Source organism: Rutidosis leptorrhynchoides, chromosome 11 (genome assembly GCF_046630445.1).
Source record: "Rutidosis leptorrhynchoides isolate AG116_Rl617_1_P2 chromosome 11, CSIRO_AGI_Rlap_v1, whole genome shotgun sequence".
Classification (NCBI taxonomy): domain Eukaryota; kingdom Viridiplantae; phylum Streptophyta; class Magnoliopsida; order Asterales; family Asteraceae; genus Rutidosis; species Rutidosis leptorrhynchoides.
In genome coordinates this window covers 294,080,524-294,101,850 of record NC_092343.1, presented here as the reverse complement: position 1 = coordinate 294,101,850, position 21,327 = coordinate 294,080,524, and the positions used below count along the sequence as shown (strand labels likewise).

Genomic DNA, 21,327 nt, shown 5'->3' with positions numbered 1-21,327 from the left:
ATCTATCGTACCAAGTAGTTTGCATGTTTTGAACCGGTTCATACACCCAATTATTCTCAGAAATGTTGAACCCATTATCTTCAACTATCATGTTATGCATTATGATACACGCATACATAATTCTTTGAATAGCCTTCAACGAATAAGGCCTTGCAAGTTGTTGTAGTATATGCCAACGTCCTTGTAAAATACCAAAAGTCCTCTCAACATCCTTTCTTGCCTTAGATTGTTTGCGTGAACAGTATTTACTCTTTGGATCAGCTGCACTCGAATACGCTTTAACAAATGATGCCCATTGAGGGTAAATCCCATCCGCTAAATAATAACCCCTTTTGTACTCCACACCATTAATAACATAAGGGATGTCTGGGAAATTATCATTAAGCATCGATTCGAACAAAGGACTGGTATTTAACACATTTATGTCATTGTTTGACCCAGCAACCCCAAAATAAGCATGCCATATCCAATTATCATACGAGGCAACGGCTTCAAGCATAATAGTTGGATGACTATGATCTCCACGCTTAAATTGGCCTTGCCATGCAACCGGACATTTTCCCCAAACCCAATGCATACAATCTATACTACCTAGCATGCCGGGAAAGTCATGCTTTTCCTCATGAACCTCGTATAAACGTTCCATGTCCTCACGAGTAGGCTCGCGCATATAATCATTTGAATATAAAACAGTAATACATTTACAAAAATTCTGTAAACTTTCACGAGCTACACGTTCCGACATTTGTAAATACTCGTCTAATGCATCGGGTGCATAACCGTATGCCAACTGACGAAGTGCCGCCGTTATTTTTAAATGTGTACTAATGCCTAACTCGCCACGGCAATCAGGTTTAACATGAAACCATTCAAAATATTCAGGTAAACTATTTGCAGAAAAATTTAATATACCTTCCATAATTCGGTTGAATACACGTCTCCTCATTCGAAATCGACGTTTGAACTCCACTTCGCTATACTTCGGACGTTCAGCAAAATAGTCTCTTATGAGGCGATCATGTGCTTCATGGTGATCACGTCTGATATAGCGTCGCGTTAAACGAACATTAGAACTATCCCCCTCATCACTTTGATCGGCCTCTAACATTTCGAGTGCAAGCATCGTATACTCAACATCGGAAGATGAATAAGCCATTGTGTTTTTTAAACTATTATTTGTATTGTATAAAAAATGAGAGAAGTGAGGTTTGTGTGAGTATATAGTATGTGATTTGTGTGTGTATTTATAGAGGTTTAATATGTAATTTATAAAAAAAGAAAAAAAAAAAAGCACAAAAAACGGATGCAACGGCTAGAAATATGAAAATGGGGCCCACTTAATCATCAAGAACCAAAGTCTTGGATCCGACGCCGGCCAGGTCGACGTTGGACCGACGCCGGGGTGGTGTGGTGGCGACGGTCGATGGTTAAAAAGTGGGAATCCGACGCCGGGGTGCTTGTTCCCACACCGAGAGCTCTAAAGACTAGTTATATACACCAATATATTAACCGTTTGGGAGGTTGTAATGTACTTATTATAAAACTACACTTGTTTAAAACATTTACTTTTAAGGATACTCTTTAAATTACCTAATTAATCCCTAAATAAAGACAAAACTAAAATCGATCCCTTCATAAATAAATGAAACAAAACTGCCGCCTCTTAGTTACAGAAAGTCCGGTCTTACCTCAGGAGTAATTAACCAACTCACGGACGAATAATTTTAAAGTTAAATCTATTGTTTTTAACTTATACTTAGTCACAAGATTCTTAAAAAAGAAAAAGTGATCAAAATGAAAAAATGGTGCAAAAGATAGAATTTGTACCAGAAATAAAAAATTATTGTGTGTAAGCATTACTCCTTTTGGGCTGCCAGTAGTTCCACTTGTATAAATAAGAGTGGCAACATCATCAGACTTGATAGGTTCATAAATGTATTTTTCACCTAAAACTCACAAAGTCAGTTATTAAGGAAAAGGTCAAACAACTCAAATATTCTAAACAAATAGTAGAAAAATGAAAAACAACTCAAATTTTAAACCATGCCACATATGTAGGGCATGTTTGGCACAAGGTTTTTTCGAATTTTTTGGAACTTTTAGCTTATAACTTTTATGAAAAAACTTATATCTAATAAAAAAAAAACTTCGTTAGGTTAAAAGAGCTTTAAACTTTTAAACGGATAAAAAAAGCTAAAAGCTAATAGAACTAACTTTTGAGAAAAAACTCATAGTTTTTTGTCATTTTACTATTTACTTTAACAGTTTCAGCTACTCTAACAAATACCTAAATACATATAAAAAGCTAACAGCTACAAGCTACCAGCTAAAACCAAACATACCCTTAACGAACATGTTCCATATTGAACATTATTTTATTGATGTTATCTGATTCTAACATTAGAGATGAAACGTAGTGCTAACTGAACCGTCGCACTAGTAAATGGGTCAAAATTGACACTTCTACTTCTAAAAGATCTCCCTAAACTAACCGACTCTAGAGATTCATTATGTAAGCCTGTATATTATTTTACTGTTCGTCACATCATGCACTTATTAATATTTTTCTGCTAATGTCTTCTTATTTTTAATCCGTCACTAACATCATCATGACGTAACACATTTTTTTTCTATTCTTTCATGTCTCTATAAGTTAATATGAACTGATCTGCCCTCATTCATTGATTTACAAAGTATAAATACAAGTTCCTGTGTAACTAACTTTCAACTAAGTTAGGGATAAGAGTATGCGACTAATACTATGTTGACTAGCTATATCGACTATTTTGTTCTGTTACAATATTGACATAATGTTTGACTAATACTATATTGACTAATAGGGTCCCGCAGTTGAAACGGGAGGTGGACGGACGTTGAGACTGGAGCGAAAATCATCAAATAGTAGTCGGGGTAGTCCTTTAGTGAATATGTCCGCAATTTGGTACCGTGATGGAACGTGTAGAATACGAACTTGTCCACGAGCTATCTTTTCTCGCACAAAGTGAATGTCCAACTCAATGTGCTTTGTTCGCTGGTGTTGTATCGGATTGCTCGCAAGATAGATACTACTCACATTGTCACAATAAACTATGGTAGCTTGGTGGAGGGGGTGGTGTAGTTCAAGTAATAAGTTCCGTAACCAACACGATTCTGAGACCACGTTGGCGACCCCCCTGTACTCGGCTTCAGTACTAGAGCGAGAAATAGTGGGTTGTCTTTTAGAGGACCAAGAAATTAAGTTGTCACCGAGATAGACACAATACCCAGATGTTGATCTACGGGTGTCGGGGCAACCGGCCCAATCCGCGTCCGTGTAAGAGATTAGAGAAGTCGTGTTGGTTTTAGTCATGTGTATTCCATAATCGATCGTCCCTTGAATATAGCGAATTATCTTTTTCAGTGCCGCCATATGAGTGTCATGAGGATTGTGCATGTGTAGGCACACTTGCTGAACGGAGTACGAGATGTCGGGTCTCGTGAAAGTTAGATATTGTAAAGCACCCGCCAAGCTTCTATAAAGGGACGGATCAGTATAAGGGTTTCCAACATGAGTACTCAACTTAGAGGTGACGTCCACAGGAGTGTTGGATGGCTTGCATGAACACATGTCTGCACGAGCAATTATCTCTTGAGCATATTTAGATTGGTTTAAGAATAAACCATTTGGCGTTTGTTGGACGGAGATACCCAAAAAATCACTTAAGAAACCGAGATCCTTCATGGCAAATTCATTCGACAAATATTGCATAATAGTGGCTCGTAACTCGTCTGAAGATGTAACTAGAATGATGTCGTCCACGTAAAGTAATATATATGCAACGTCTTTGCCCTTTTTATAGATAAAGAGAGAGTGGTCACAACGGCTATGAGTGAAGCCGAGAGAGAAGACATAGTTTGCAAATCTTTCGTACCATGCCCTTGGCGCTTGTTTGAGACCGTATAATGACTTATTTAATCGACAAATATGATCGGGATACTTAGGGTCCCGGAAGCCCATAGGTTGATACATATACACCGTCTCATTGAGGTTGCCATGTAAAAACGCGTTTTTGACATCGAGTTGTCGTATTTGCCACGAGTGTGCAAGTGCGAGAGAAAGAACGACTCGAATAGTTGCCGGTTTAACAACCGGACTAAATGTCTCCGTGCAATCGACCCCTAATTGTTGCGACCTGCCATCACCAACCAAACGAGCTTTGTATCGCTCAAATGAACCGTTAGAACGAAATTTATGTTTATAAATCCACATAGAGGGAATTACATGCATATGAGGTTCTCGAGGTACCAAAACCCATGTTTGATTATCAACAAGTGCTTTGTATTCGTCGGTCATGGCATTGTACCAATTAGGATCGGCCAAGGCTTGTTTGGGGTTTGAAGGAAGAGGAGATAGATTGGAAGTGGAGGCGGAAAGATTGAACGGGACGTGTGGTTTATAAATACCTTGCATACCGCGAGTTGTCATGGTGCGGATAGGTTGAGTGGTGTTTACAGTAGGTGAAGTATGAGAGGTGGATGGAGTGGAAATAGGTGTAGTCTCAGTAGCTTGCGAAGGTGATGAGGGAATTGTAGTATCAATATTTACAGTAGGTATATTTGGTGTCATAGTGGTAGTAGGTGAATTAATATTAACAGAAGCATGTGAAGGCGAATTAGAGGTATGAATTGTAGTAGTGGCAGGTGTATTTGATGTTGGGGTAGGTGGTAGAGATGGGTTAGTAGGTAGAGTGGATTGTGTTGGGCTTGATATTGAAATTGGGCTGGAAACAGGAGTGGTATCTTGCATTGTACTAGTGACATGATGTGGTGTATAAAAGATTGGATTAAACGTGTCAGTAAAAGCGTTATATGTAATAGAATTATTTGGTGTAATGGATGTAAACGGAAAAGATGTTTCATCGAATATGACGTGACGGGAAATAATGATTTTCTTAGCGGAGAGTTCGTAACATTTATAGCCACGATGATGGGTAGGAAACCCAAGAAAAACGCATGGGGTGGATCGAGGTTGAAGTTTGTGAATGTTTGTAGGCGGGATGAGGGGATAACAAAGACAACCGAATACTCGAAGGTGATCATAAACAGGCGTGCGGTGATATAAGAGTTGAGTTGGAGATAGATTTTGAAGAAGTTTATTTGGTAGAACATTTAGTAAGTAAGTGGCATGTTGAAGGGCGTGAGGCCAGAAGTTTGAAGGGACGCAAGATTGTGAGAGAATAGTGCGGATTATATTGTTAATTGCTCTTATTTTTCTTTCGGCTTTTCCATTTTGAGCGGAAGTGTAAGGACACGAGAAACGAAAAACCATGCCATTTTCGGCGCAAAAATGATGAAATTTTGTGTTGTTATATTTGGTTCCGTTGTCACATTGAAAGGATTTTATATTGATACCGAATTGCGTTTTTATGAATTTATGAAAATTAGTAAATATGCTAAAGACTTGTGATTTATTAGTCAATATAGTATTAGTCAAAAGGAGCATGAGTAACATTAGATGATTTATAAAATGGTAAACGCACATGTTTGCCAAAAACGCAAGCTTGACAAATAGTAGATTTATTACTAGGATTACATGGAATGTAATTTTTATTGCTAAGAGAACGAAAAATATTAACGCCTGGATGACCTAGACGTTTGTGCCATAAATCTGAAGATGAAACCGAAAACGCTGAATGTGAGGAGATAGCTTGCATCAAAGAAGGATGAAACGGGTAAAGATCGCCGGTGCTATTACATCGCATTATTGGGGTTCCCTTCGGAAAATCCTTCACAGTAAAACCAAAAGGGTCAAATTCAATAGAAATATTATTGTCAATAGACAAACGACGAACAGAGATTAAATTTTTAATTAACTGAGAAGATTAAAGAACATTGTTTAATTGTAAAGGACGAGTATAGGAAGGAAGTAAGGTATGACCGTATCCTTGAATTGGTAATCCATTGCCATCACCTACAATAATACGTTTAGAGCAATATGTTGGATAATAAAACATAAATTTACCGTGATTGTTGGTCATGTGAGATGTAGCGCCCGTGTCTAAATACCAATTGTCATCCGGTGGGTTTAAACTCATTGTGTGCATAGCGGCCTCGATATCAGTGGGTTGTGACGAAACAGAGGACGCATAATTAGCAGAAGTAGTATTGGGCCTTGGGCCCAACAGACCAGGCTGATTGTTGGCAGATTGTGGGCGTGTCCATGTAGTAGTGGGGAATGGACAAGGAGGTAAGGCCCAGTTACTGTTGTTCCAGGCCCAAGGGCTGTTATTCCATTGCCCTGGATAAAAACTACCCGAATTAAAACCTGGATTCTGTGAACCCGAATACGATGAACCCGAGTGAAAACCACCCGAATACGATCTTCCTCTCCCCCGATTTCCAGACGAATTTCTACCCCGATTTCCACGATTAAAACCTCGACCACGAGTGTTAAAAGGACGATTGGATGAGTTGTTAGATTGCGATTGATTTGTATTACCAGTAGATGAAACAAGAGCAGTAGCGGCGGTGGAGGTTGCTTGATTGGCGAGTTTTTGAGTGTGAGATTCTTCAAGGATAAGCATGGATCGAGCCTCATAAAAAGAAGGTAGTCTTTCACGGTGAGTGATGATCGAACGGAGACTTGCATAGCTATCATTGAGGCCCGTGACGAGTTGCAAAACCAATCGATCTTCTTCAATTGCGGGCCCTACATTACCTAACTGATCTGCCAGGGTTTTCAGTTCCTGACAATAAGAGGAGGCGTCCGGAAAATTGTCAATTCGAGTATTGGTAAATTGATGTTGTAGGTGAACTGCTCGTGAGTTTTTGTTATCGTGAAAAACACTTTTCAAGCGATCCCACGCTTGTTGTGCAGTAGCGTCGGGTTTGAAAATTGTACGAAGTAGATCATGGGTAATCGTCCCATAAATCCATTGGAGAACAATTGCATCAAGCCGTTCCCACAAGGCAGTTTTTGGTGGTGTCGTAGGTGATTGAGTGATGGTGGAAGAAGAAGAATCATCCGGTGCAGGAACAATATGATCAATTACTTCGTATGCCCTGCAATGAATTTGAAACAGACCTGACCAAAACTCATATTGACTGTCTGCCATCGACAAGGTAATGGGTATAAAATTTTTGATATTGTTGACAGTAATTGCCGGATGAATTTTATTTGCATCAGACATTGTGGTTGGTAAAAAAAAAATAGATAGAAAAGAAGCAGATTAGAAGAGACGATGGTGTAGAAGGGTTTGAGGGATTTTAGGCTGCTGATACCATATAAGTTAATATGAACTGATCTGCCCTCATTCATTGATTTACAAAGTATAAATACAAGTTCCTGTGTAACTAACTTTCAACTAAGTTAGGGATAAGAGTATGCGACTAATACTATGTTGACTAGCTATATCGACTATTTTGTTCTGTTACAATATTGACATAATGTTTGACTAATACTATATTGACTAATAGTCTCTTTTTTAGGCTTCTTGGCCCAACAAAGTGGACCTCTAGGCTTCTAGTTTACTAGGTTAAGATAGAAAAGAATGAAATGTGACTAATAAACATTAAACTTTTTTATTATTTTTTTATTTTTACTATTACACTTTTTTAGAGCAGAATAAACATTGTAAATTGACTTACAAACATCATATGAGTCAAGCAAAAACGCACGATGTTCACGACCAATATCCATGATATCCTTGTAACTATAAGCAGAAACTCCCTCCATTATATGACTACTGATGGATGATGTTTCGCCCCATAATAAGATGACAAATCTAATTTTCACCTCAGAATTAAAAGCCTCTGCTATCTGGTTATAGAACTCAGGATTGTCTATAGCAAGTGCAACACTATTATGAAAAAAAAAAAAGTTTATAGCGTCAAAAACAGATGAATATAATACGTTTAATGCAAACAACCAAACGAAATCATTCATAGTAACCTTTCAGAATGTTTATAGATGAGTAACAGCTCTTCCACAGATGACTTGCATCCTCTTACAACATTTATTGCTCCTGTGGCCATAATACCTATAAAACCAAACTTATTAACAATATTATATATAATTATTATTATTATTATCTGAATTAGGCTATACCATAGAATACATTGATGCATGTTTATAAATGTATTCAACAGTCCAAAGTATGAATATTATCTACCTTGATCAACAACGATCCAACGACAAGAATTCTCAGCAAAAAGTGCTATCTTTTCACTTGGTTTAAGTCCAATAACTCTTAAACCTTCAGAAAAATCCAAGATGTTTTGTTCCAACTGCAATATTCAAAACTCAATAGTGTACTTTTCGATTAACTTGTTCTATAGTTAAAACTTGACTAGTGAAAAATTGATAATGTGCAAAATACCTGCTTGTAAGTGATAGTTGTAGGAGGGTCATGATGTGGGTCTACCAATGCAACCTTATCACTAAATTTTTCGGCAGAGTATCTCAAAATGTCGGGAATTGTTGTTACTTCTGTCGTTGATTCATTGTGCTGTAATAGTAATGAACTCTCGAGGAGAGGTGCGTACTTTCGAACTTGCCTTTTTTCGTTCTGCAAATGAGCAGTTAACTGAGATAGGTCATGAATCACAATCTTCTATCAGTAGAACAATTAGTCATGTAACAAAATATCTATGACTAAATTTGAATATTCAGTTAAAACGAATTACTCATTTTACTCAGAACATCAAAACCTACTCATGTTTATTTTTATTAATATTACACCGCCCAACCCTCATTGTTCTTACAAACAACACCTTAACTTGCACTCATCATTCAAATTAAAAACTGATACTAAGCATCTCAATAATCAAACTGAGTGAGTACATAAACCTTTAATATAAGATGAAGATTGAACTTTACTCGAATTAATCAAAGAGAATAAAAGCTAGAAAAAGCGGTCATTATTTTATTTCATTAATTCATCCAATGTACGTCTGATTTCACGATTCTCTTTTAGTAGATCACTTAGTTCTGTGCTCATCCGTGAATATATTCATGTGCTTTAAATTCTAAACCTCTTTAATCACTTCATCGAATCCCTCGGATTTTAGTTTGTTCACCCTCAATTACGGTAACTGTTTTTCATAATCGGATGGAATACACACACCCCATCGTAAATTCACCTTCACGGGCTATGTCACTGGTAATCGGTATCGGGCACCATCAAAATCCTAGAAAAATCGAGTATATTTTCCCGCCATCGAGGTTGTTCATGTTAGGGTTACAAGAAAGAGTTGATGTAATGGATTTACGAGCGAAAGCGATCCTAACCTCTGTTTGAAATGAACCGAGATATTAGGGTTAGGTTAAGGTTCTGAGGTGAAATCGAGAAAATAGCGGAGATTGTCAGAGGGAAATTATTCAATTGATTGTTGTGCTGGACTGTGAATGTGTTGGGAAAGGGAAGAAAATGGGGAAGAAGAAGAGTAACAGGCAAGTGCTTGAAAGAAAAATGAAGGTTGTAAAAATCGGAAAAATCCGTTGAGTTCTTGTCGAGAAATCGTTTTGGAGTTGCTGCCGAGTTCTCGTTTTGGAATCGGCCAAAAATTGGTCAAAGATCGATTTAATAGGTCAACGATCGATAAATGGAGTTTCTCGACCAAAAATCGGTCCAATCTCAGTCAAATCGGTCAAATCTCGGGTATCATAAAAATTGTTCCAAAAGTCAATGAAAGTCAACCGCCGATAACTCCCCGAGTTCTCCGAGAACTCCCAGAAATAGTCCCGCCGAGAACTCCCCGAGTTCCAATTTCTTCAACCTTGATAATACGAAATGACAATTTTGTCCTCACTAACATGTTGTGAAATTAAAAAAAAGAAAAAAAAAATCTAATGAACGTTATTGACGTGGACCACTGGAGTTACAAGTGAAAATATAAATCCTGCTCTTTTTCGGTTCCAACACCCTCGAATACATAGATAGGTAGAAATGGCTACTCTTTTTTTATTCTAGCACCCTTAAATACATAGGATAGGTAGGACTGGGTGAGAAAGGGTTCTTTTTGTTGTTACTAAACTTTACCCGGCATTTGATTCCTCTTACTCATAAGGAGAGGTCAATACTAAACATTCATTTTTATTTGGGTATAGACAATCTCTCTTTATTCTTTATGATATTGACCACAATTCTGATCGAATTGTGGGATCGATTTTTTTTTTATTTCATGTAAAAATTAATAAGTAGCAGGTAAAATTGAAAGGATGAAGATAAGGAAATGGAATGGGTAGAAAAGTGGGTAGGTAAAGAAAAAATTTTTATGATGTTTGTGATGTGCATATGTCATTTGATCATATATCTACTTTTTTTTCGGTGATATATTCACCATCATTTTTACTTCATTCACCATAAATCATGCATTAACATGTTGTTTGTACTGTACAACCTGTTAATACACAGTTATGGATGGTGGATGGATCACAATTCTGCACCTCATTTTGAGGTCACGTTATATTTTTTTTTACCCTCATCATTTGCAAGTATCTCAAATATATACTGTAACGACCCTGACTTTTCCATCTTTAATTAATAATGGTTATTATTAATACTTGTGATTAAACGAATGTATATTATTACATCTACTTGTTACCGCGATTAACTTTTGAATGCCCGAAACGTCTTTGTGACACACGTACATTAAACGAATAATATTTTCAAGTATTATTTACATTCATGATTGATTTTATCAATCATTTTAATTAACTATGGTTACTAGTTAGTTACTTGAGCTTTTATTAGATTAACTTGTTAATTACTTGAACTTGGGCCTTTATTAGTGTTAATGGACTTAAGAAGTCCACCCTACTTCTTTAATGGACTTATTAGCCCATTACTTCCATGTAAGTATCATCATTAATGTGTAACTAGTTAGTTTAAGACTTATGGAATCTAGTTACACCATGTCCCCATGAACTAACACCTTGTAACCAACTTTTGAAGGCTTTACATGCTAGTAACTAGTGAGTATTTCTCCTCCCCTTGATTCCTTTCCAAACCAACGACCAAAGTGGCCTTTAGGGGAGTCTTGCTTCATTTTTTTTACTACTTCACTCACTTATACTCTCCCATTTACACACACACACTTACATGCAAATTTCTCTCAAACTTTTCTCTTAAATTCTTTCCTTTCTTGTAAGTAGCATGAACAAATATTTCTCTTCTTTTTCCTTTGTAAAAACCAAATTCTATACACACATCATCATCATTCTATTGCTTGTTGTTACTTGTTCTTTGTTAATGTTACTTACTTGTAGTTGTTATTGTTGTTTACTTATTATTTTCTAAGAAGCAAACTTGTTAGTTTGATTCTTCATCTATCTTGTTCTAACAAGAACATACAAGACATAAACTTTCTAGTTTATGATCTCCACTTAATACTTGTTTAAAGAAAGCTCATGTGTTGTAACCCATACTTGAAGTTCATGAAGTAAACTTAAAGTTTACTTTCTAAAGATCAAGACTTAGGCTTGAATCTTTAAAGTATGAACAACCATGACTTATTAACTTGTTTACTTAGTTTATTACTTCATATTATGCACTTTAAATTCATGTTTGTTGGTTAAAATTGGTCAAGTGTTACTAGTTAACTTTGATCTCATTTATCTTGAACAAAAGTTAACTTTACAACTTCAAGAACATAGAAGTATAACTCTTTAGTTATAACTTCACATACTTTTGAAAGATCTAAGTTCTATAGCTTATGGTCTACTTAAATTGTTATAAACAAAAGCTTGAAAGCTTACATATACTTTACAAGATGATAATCTAAGTTTTGTAACTTTTAGTTTCATTAAAGTAAAGATTCATGTGTTAATACTTAGGATCTAACTTAATAACTTTAGATCAAGACTTTTGAGTCTTGGATCTTCAAGATCAAACTAAGAACTATGTTCTACAACTTATGATCTTGATTAGTTAGCTTACTTTCAAGTTTATAGTTCTAAAGTACTTTTATATTTCATGTATGTGTTAAATCTAAGACTTTGATGTAACTTTGGTTCATCAAAACACTTGCAACACTTAAATAAGTTGTGCTACTTGTCTTAGACTTACACTTGGGATATGATGGTCAAACCTTGGTGAAAATGATGCAAACACATCAACGAGTTGTACACTTGAAGCTATATGCATCAAGAATGAGAACCCTGATAAGCATCGAACGCCAAGAACCACCGGAACCTACTGACCCTACTGTTTTGTTGTTTCTGGGTCTGATCAGTACGACCTGGGCTACTGAAAGTTTTATATTCAGTTAGCTCTGTTCGAGTAGATAATTTTTCGTTTAAGACTCATCTTCATCCGAGTTACGGTTTAGGATTTATGGCCCTCCGATCGTCATTATGTCCTTTTAACGTTGTGCTGAAAATTCTGACCTACTCGCACTTCGACATTCGCCACAGTCAAACTAAGACGAGTTTGTTTCTGTTACCACAACTAAAGGACTCATATACGGAGCCATGGCCACTGGTCTCACCTCTGTTCGGTTTGTGTAGAGGCCGTGGTGACTGACCGAAGTCAGCCTTCGTTTTAAACTCTTTACTTGAACAAAACTTACTTTAACCCTTTCGTTTGATGATGATTGATGATGACCTTTAAGACCTATTTTACATACTTTTAGACCTATTGGGACGATTTACTGACTTAGTACTATTTGACTTAGGTTGAGGACTTTCGAACTGATTACTTGCACACTTTCCCGACTCTACATTACCACTACTTATCATTGTGAGTTATAGCATTCCCTTTTTACTTTAACTTATTTTGGGAACTGAGAATACATGCGGATTTATGTTTTACATACTAGACACGAGTACTTAAACTTTATATATGTGTGGGTTATACAACGGCATAAATATTCCCTTTAGCTCGGTAACGTTTAATCATTGGTTTTTCAACCGGTGAACGCGAATCTTAGATATGGATCCATAGGGTTTGACATCCCCATTCGGGCTAGTCGCGCTAGCAGTCAACGAGTGTTTAATACTTCGTAAACATACGCACTTGCCAAGTGTACTTTCAGGGGGTGATATATTATTAAACGTTAAGTTAGTTACCGAGTGCCCACGGTTGAGCATATACTTAAACATATTGATTTGGATTACTGTTTTGAAACGCTCTTTGTAGCACTGAAATCTCGTGGCCTACCTTACATTACTGTTATACTTAAACTATAGCTCACCAACCTTTGTGTTGACGTTTTTAAGCATGTATTTCTCAGGTGCTTGAGGTTGCTAGCTTCCGCTGTTGTACTAGTCTTGCTGTAGACACCCGCTACTCTAGAGTTGTCACCGCATGAACTACTTTATCTTGCATTCAAACTTTAGTACTTTGAAACTATGACTTGTAACGACCATTGTGGTCACATACACTTATTATTTGCTTCTACTTAGTGAAGCATACTTTTGGGTTGTAAAACATTTGACGTTAGTTATGACGTCACCTTTATTTATGAATGCAAACTCTTTTTGAAATCGCATATAGTACTTAACCTTGTAATGATCCTGTTGTTGATGGTCCGTACATGATGATTTAGTACGGGGCATCACATTTGGTATCAGAGCATTGGTTGTAGGGAATTAGGTTGCATTAGTGAGTCTAAGACCGACCCGAGTAGGATTCACTAATAGGACTAATCTACAACTTGCTAGTTTACTTGTTTCTGCGGAACTTACTGCATACTGCTACTTGTTTACACTACTGCATGATATTATCTGCTTTCGATTGCATGCTACTGTGTTATATTACTGCATGTTACTGTTTACTACTACTGCATGCCACTGCTTACTTCTACTGCTGTATGAACTTACTGCATGCTACCGTTTCCTTTTACTGCTATGTAAACTCGCTGTATGCTTTTGCTTACTCTCGCTACTGCATGCTACTATCTGCTTTTAACATGTTACTTCGGTATGATACTGTTACTATTGCCATACTACGTGCTGCTGTAAACGATCTAGGCTGCTGTAGTTGTTATGCCTGATTACGCGCTTGCTACACATCTATTATTCGCTGTACCAACGAGGAGAACCTATCCTTCCCAGTTCAGATGTTTTCCTGAACTACGTTCCCGCTCGTCTAACCCTAAGAACTAGTAGTGTAACCCACATGATACTACTGCTCCACCGTTCCAGAGATCGAAACGTTACTTCACGCAATCTAGAAGATTGTTCAGTTGACACATACCCTGTACGCTTTCATGACCATCGCTTAACTCTTTCATTCTTTACCACTGCTCGACGATCTAACGACACTTCTGGACTTAGGTCCCTAACACTCCTAGACATTGGAGAAGTCGGGAAGGCATTTCCCTTAACAAGGTCATAATGTCTTCTACTGATGCTCAGCCATACCCAAGGACTTGGAAGTCGCCTCAAGACATATCGTATCACTACTTGCTACACGTACAACCCGACGCGAGACCCGGAATGAATATCTAAAAGGAACTTAACAACATTACCTGAATCCGAACCTTTGAAGAAACTTAGGGACACTTAGGCATTAATACATGATCTGAGGAACCTACGCACCCACATCGAGAAATTGTGAGATTAGTTATGTCGATTCTGTTTTGAGATGGCATAGATAAAGCACCGTTAGGTGAAATTGTGTATAATTGGAAGTGATCACGTTACATTGACCATGATATAATAGTCAAGTAGAAATGTCGGCAGTCTAATATGAAAATATCTGTAATAATTTGGAAAATGATAAAGGTCAAACTGTGTAATCAGTTTCATTTCCACTAATCTATGTAATATTTATATATGATATATGACATGTGAATTAACACCACAACCTCTTCTCTTCTACTCTACTTCTTTTCTGCTCTCTATTTCTATTAACCACAAGTCACTTGGTTCACCTTTTATATTTTTCGGTTAATCACCTCCACCAAAAACCACCATTCGCGTTTCATTTTTCTTCCTTCTCTCGACAACCGCTAGCAACCATCATATCCATTATTACCTTGAAGCATTCGACCCATTAACACCCAAAATCACATCTTTCTTAAACTATTTTGTTCTAGCCATAAGTCACGAGCCACTTTCACCACACCATGATCACCACCATCGGGTATCACTATATCCATCACCACCTTCATGAAACAACCACCACCGTGAATAATCACCACCTAAACACCTTCCATCAACCACCTTCTACCACCTCTCAAACCCTACGAACCAACTGCAATCACCATCGATTTCCTCATTAAACCCACTTGATAACCGTTTGTTCCAGCTTCAATGATGAACACCACCACAACCATCTTTAAAACCCACCTAAAACGAGAACTGTGTACATCCATCTTTCTGTTTGTTGTCCGGGAACCACACTTAAAGTGTTATGGTTCTAACATCCAAGGATTCGTGAAATACTGCTACAAATCACAGCTCGTAAATTTCCTGTTTTGTTTATACTAAAACAGCGATGATAATTAAGCAAAGAAAAAGATGAAGCTTTTGCATAATTCTTTCGGTTTCAATCATGACAAAACCCCACAGCTGTTCTTTGTCGTTGCTGCTAACAGTTTCTATTTCGGTGTGTTCACATCCCCACAAACCGTCACTCTCTCATATATTTTTTTTATTTGCTGCGTCCCTGTTTACAACATAGAAAAAGTGATTGATTAATTTTAGGAATTCAAATGTGAGTGGAGACGTGGGTACCAGATGGGGACATATCTTGGATTCCAAAACCATCGAGCTATTTGAATCAGTTTTTTTTTTATTTAAAAACAAACTTGAATCGGGCTTATAATTTATCCGGGCTATCTTAAAATGGTGTTGTTTTCAAATGATGGGATGAATCCAGGATTGAAGATAAAGATACTGATATAACGTTAATCATAACCGAACCTTTAATTCATCTTGGATCCACAAAACGGGTTTGGATCAGAAAATAATCGGGCCATTTAAATTATCGCTGGGCTTAAAGATTGGGCCGTTATTCTTGGGCTTCACCGTTTTTCTTTTAAAAGTGATAAAAATATGATGAAACTATTACATTGATATTGAGTAGTTAAAAACGCGATTTGAATTAAGTACTCACGAGTGCTTCAGTGGTTTGGGAGGAAGTTGTGTAATTGTGAGGTCCTGGGTTCAAGTCCCATTCGCGACAATATTCTTTTTCGCCTTTGAGGTAGTTATTTACTTAATTATTTATGATTAACATTATCTTATTATCATTATTATTAATATTATTATTATAATTATTTTTATTATCACTAACATTAAAATTTACATTTTAATTAAAATTATTACTATCATTATTATTATTTTCATTAACATAATTTTTATACATTATTTTATTTACATTATTTCATTAATATTATCATTAATATTATTATCATTACAGTAATAATATTATTAAAAACATAATAACATCATTTACATAAATATTTATATATAACAAATTTTGATTTAACAATATAAGTATATAGATATATATGTATTGATATAACCATATGTATCAATATTATATAATAAATAGACGTAATTATTTGATTACCATTATATGTGTTAATATATATAAATGATATATGTTCGTGAATCCGAGGCCAACCCTACAATAGTTCAATGATGTTGTATGTATTTTTACTACAAAATACATTAGGTGAGTATATAGTCCCTTTTAAACTCTAAATATTTTTGGGCTGAGAATACATGCGCTGTTTTTATAAATGATTTACGTTATGGACACAAGTGATCAAAAATAAAATCTACGTTGAGTTGTACCATGGCATATTTCTTTATACTTGGTAGCTAATATTTACGTGAGGAGCGTAAACGCGAATCCTGTTGATAGATCTATCGGGCCTGACAACCCCAACCGGGCTGAACGACCATGCATTAATTAACCGGTTGCACAGTACTTCGTTTCGTTACTACACTTGGTACGGTGTAGGGTTTATTTAAGAATATGCTGCGATGATATATATATGTTAAGTATGGTTACCAAGTGCTCAACGACTTTTCATACACGAGGAGTGTATTCTTTATAAACATGAAATCTTGTGGTCCATAGTTATAACGCTGCTAGCATCAAACCTATATATCTCACCAACTTTATGTTGACATTTTAAACCATGTTATTCTCAGGTATGAAAGAAACCTTCCGCTGTGCATTTGCTCATGTTAAGGACATTATTTGGAGTCGACCATCGCAATGGGACCAACTGTTGAAGACTTAGTCCGGGCGGATAAGGACCGGTCCTTTCAGTTGGTATCAGAGCTGGTTTAATGCCGTTTATGAGCGGGTTAATCGTAGAGGGGGTTCTCACAGTGTTACCTGTGACGAAGCATTGGCTCTTGCCCCTCGCGGTCCCTATTAGGGTTGGCTGGCTTGGCAGAGATGCGGGCTGTAAAATCAGTGTCTGAGGTACGCTCAGTGGTCACCAGGCGGTTTGCTGGGTATCAGCAGCTGCGGAAGGCACTGGGTGGGACGGGTTGTCCCCAACTGTCTTTCAGTTGGTATCAGAGCGTTGGTCTTAGCGAACCAGGTCTCCCATTAGTGTGTCTAACTGGTAGTTGTTAGGCTACATTAGTGAGTCTGGACTTTGACCGTGTCTGCCTGTCAAAAGTTTTGCTTATCATTTCTAGTCGGAAATCATCTGCTTATCATCCTTAGGAAATTGCCTGCCTATCATTCTCAAGTCTAGACACGTCCTACTGCATTTAGTGCATCGATAGTGTATAAACGAAATTCATATCTTAGCGTATCTGATAATTCATATCTTAACGCATCTGTAGACTTGCTTGTCATATGCCGTAAGATCCTCTGTAGGCTACAAAATCTTTATTATTATAGATATTCTATGAAGTTAGAATATCATTCTATATTCGAAAATCATTTCACGTAAAAGATTCTTCTCAAATTGCCCTCTTGGCGATGAACCTGAAAGCACTTACCGGCAAACCTGTTCAAGAAACCATTTACCCTCTCATTTCCAGAGTATCCCGTCACGATTATATATTATCCTATATTTCGAATCTTACTCAACCGCTCGTCTCAACCGTCAATCATTCCGTAGTACTAGAAGAAGTTAACGAACTACGCGTTCGTGTGTCGACTTTGGAGAACATGGTGCGAAGGTTACGAATACCAGCAGCAGCACCAACAGCATAATCAGTACCACCATTATCGACGTCGACAGTACCCTTATTATCCCTAACCCATAACCACGCCGTAACTCTCAACATCACAACCTATACCTCGAATATCAACATTTCACGCCTCAATATCACCATCTGTACTTCGAGTATGAACTTCGTTCTACACATCGATCTACATCGATTATCTTCGCTTTACGTATCATTCCACCTCATTTTACCTTCGTCCGACATGGCAATTATGTAATCTCTAAAGTTCTAGAGATCATGTAATCAAGTGCTAACAATAAATCAAATGAGTATAAAATCTTATTGACTCATTAAATCCATAATTACATCTGAAGAAAATATATATGCAAGTATATTTTTATAAAGATCGTAATTAAAAATTCTTTCGTACAAACTGTTAATGATGAAAATATTTTAACGGGTGGGTAGTACCCAAGGAATATTTAAAATTCACATTAACAAGTTACACTGTACATTCTTCGAATCTGATTCAACGGTCATTTATTATTCTACTTACAACCACCGATATTCATATCCACTCACCCCGGAATAACCATTTTCATTCAAATTTCATATTCGGATTTTGACCTATCGGAATCCAACAAGTGGCATAAAGAAGAAAACATTGTACGAAATAAAATTTGTTAAAAACAGACGAATTAATTAAATTGAAATATTGTTAGGAATCCACGCTAACTGTTCCTAGCTAACTGTTCCCGGCTAACATTTAATTTATCGCAATTTACATTCTCGCAATTTTAATTTCTGCACTGTACATACTGTCGGGACACATGTACAATAATACGTCGGATTAATTCTGAGACAACACGTTGTATAATGGGTCATGATATATATTTATTTATTTTACGCACTTTAAATAACGGGACACGTATGCAAGGTTTCGACTTATCATATCGACCCATCTATATATATATATTTCGGAACAACCGCAGACACTCTATATGTGAAGGTGGGAGTTGGCTATACAGGGTTGGAGTTTATTCCAAAATATATATATGGTTTAAGTTGTGATCGACACTGAGACCGGTACACGGGTCACGATACGTATTAATTAATTCAAATATTATATATATTTAATTTATATATGAATTTATTAGACTATTGGACAATCGGACTATTGGACTGCTAACTTTGGATAATTAAAATGAATTAAAATGTTGATTATAACATATGAAACTAAAACTAATCTTCAAGTTTGCCACTTGATTTCATCTTAAACCTCATTTGTATCTTGATGATTACAACCTGTGTTCAAACATATCATGATTCTTGAAAACACCTCGATCGAGAAGTTGAATCAGCTGCACCTCGTCTATGGAAGAAAGATTCATGCATACAGTTATGCACCCGAAAAACCCTCGAAACCAAATTCATAGTTTAACACATACCGTGTTGAATCCTTTGCCATTTATTAGCAAAAACAATCCTACAGTTCCTTTTCAAGAAGCTAATTTTGTCACAGCTCCACTTCGACCTTTCAGTGAGACTACTCCTATTATAACCTCGATATTTATACCTTGTCCTTTCGCCGTCGTTACCAGAGAACCTTTTATATTTCACAACATCATCAGCAGTTGTACCAGCAACTCGTTATCTTTCTGGTGAAATCCGCAACCAGTATTTTGAAAATCTCGTAGAAATTCTCCCAGTTATATCGAAAACGTTTATCCCTAAGAATTTCATATTTCGAATGTGAAGTTTCTGAGAAACGCCCTAAACTATGAAGTAGTTCTTGAAATGCTGATGAAGCAGCAAAAACTGTAAATGACTTTAACAATCAAAAGATTGATGATGAAGAATGGTATGGTGGTAAAGCTAAGAAAAGAGAAGGATTGAAACCGAAAGACGGATTGAGCAAAGTATGAAAGAGGCTGTGGATAAATCACAAGGACTGAACCTGCTTTCAAAGAATCCAAACGATTCAGTGCCTGCTAAAATCGTTAGTAATAACCCTATTCCTTATTATAAACCTTCACAGACAAATCTTCCTCGTTATCCATTGATATCATTGTGCCTTTCATTGTAAATATCCCCAATATTTCTGAAGATATATTCACAACTTATCTGAGATCATGAATCCCTCCGTAATATCGGTGTTACAACATAAAAGAAACTGTGTTAGTTTCTAGGTTCTGAAACCTCTAAAGTTAAAATATGAATGTTTTGAAGTAGTGTTGGGAACTGATGCATGAATTAGTATAATATAATGAAACTTGATCAACTTCATTATATTACAGTAAGTCATGTTAAGTTTCTAATGGAATGTGATGATTCACAGTACCGTCATCATGTTCCATGTTACACGGCTCTTACATTCTATCTAATCCCCAAACGTATTAGGAACATATCGTCTTGATAGTTCGATCTTTTCCAGGATATTCTGGTAATTGGACAAATCAAAATCGTGCCATTACCATTTCTTTCTAAGAGCATTAGCTATGTTCATACCTACGAATTTCGGATCATTACTCGCTTGACTTGAGGACGGGAAGAAGAAACGAAGGGACAATGTCCCGAAATAGAAATTGGAGTATAAATCGCAGCAAATAGAAGAAAGTATAAACTGTGGATGACAATGATTATAGAAGACAGAAGTAGGAACACCGAAGTATAAGGGAAGATATCAAACTCAACAACCACTCAGAAATTACAAACTGTGTATATCAATACGTATTGCAACGTAAAGACACGGGAGAATTAGAAACATTATAATTCCAAGAAAATCATAAAAGTGAATAGATTCTTCTGGCGGCAGATGAAAGAGAAGAATGAAAGATATGAAAGTTAGAAGTATAATAAGAATCAGGATTGGATGAAGCATATTAAGGAATAAGTAGAGGAAGAAAGAATAGAAGGTGTAGAGAATAAGGAAACGTAGGAGGTAGATTTATAGTGAAATATCCGACAGAGAAATCAAAACAGATTGCCACATTAAATCAAAGAAGATTCTGATCCCTAAAGAGCCAAATCTTGTTACATAAGATTTTCTTTAAATCCCTTAAATTCTGAAAATCAATCCTAATCACGTCATCGGTTAAAACAATTCCATATTCACTCATTTCATTCTTTTGTGATAGCTTCACTCGTGCGCTTCTCATAATCGAATTGTTTTACCGCTATTACTAAATGGTGATAAAACTCTATTTATCAATTTATATTCGTCATAAAAACATCTTATTGTTAGTCATGACGAT

General features: G+C 36.5%; 1 protein-coding gene across 1 annotated transcript in view; it reads right to left on the bottom strand.

Moving 5' to 3' along the window:
* The window catches only part of LOC139876413 (probable acyl-activating enzyme 16, chloroplastic), a 96,277-nt gene that overhangs the window by 40,807 nt on the left and 34,143 nt on the right, over positions 1-21,327 (bottom strand). The window contains exons 3-7 of the mRNA XM_071863724.1: positions 8,358-8,546; positions 8,151-8,265; positions 7,931-8,018; positions 7,627-7,838; positions 1,828-1,946 (exon numbers count right to left, since the gene is read on the bottom strand). Coding sequence (XP_071719825.1) covers positions 1,828-1,946; positions 7,627-7,838; positions 7,931-8,018; positions 8,151-8,265; positions 8,358-8,546 — 723 coding nt within the window. The remainder of the gene's footprint in view (positions 1-1,827; positions 1,947-7,626; positions 7,839-7,930; positions 8,019-8,150; positions 8,266-8,357; positions 8,547-21,327) is intronic.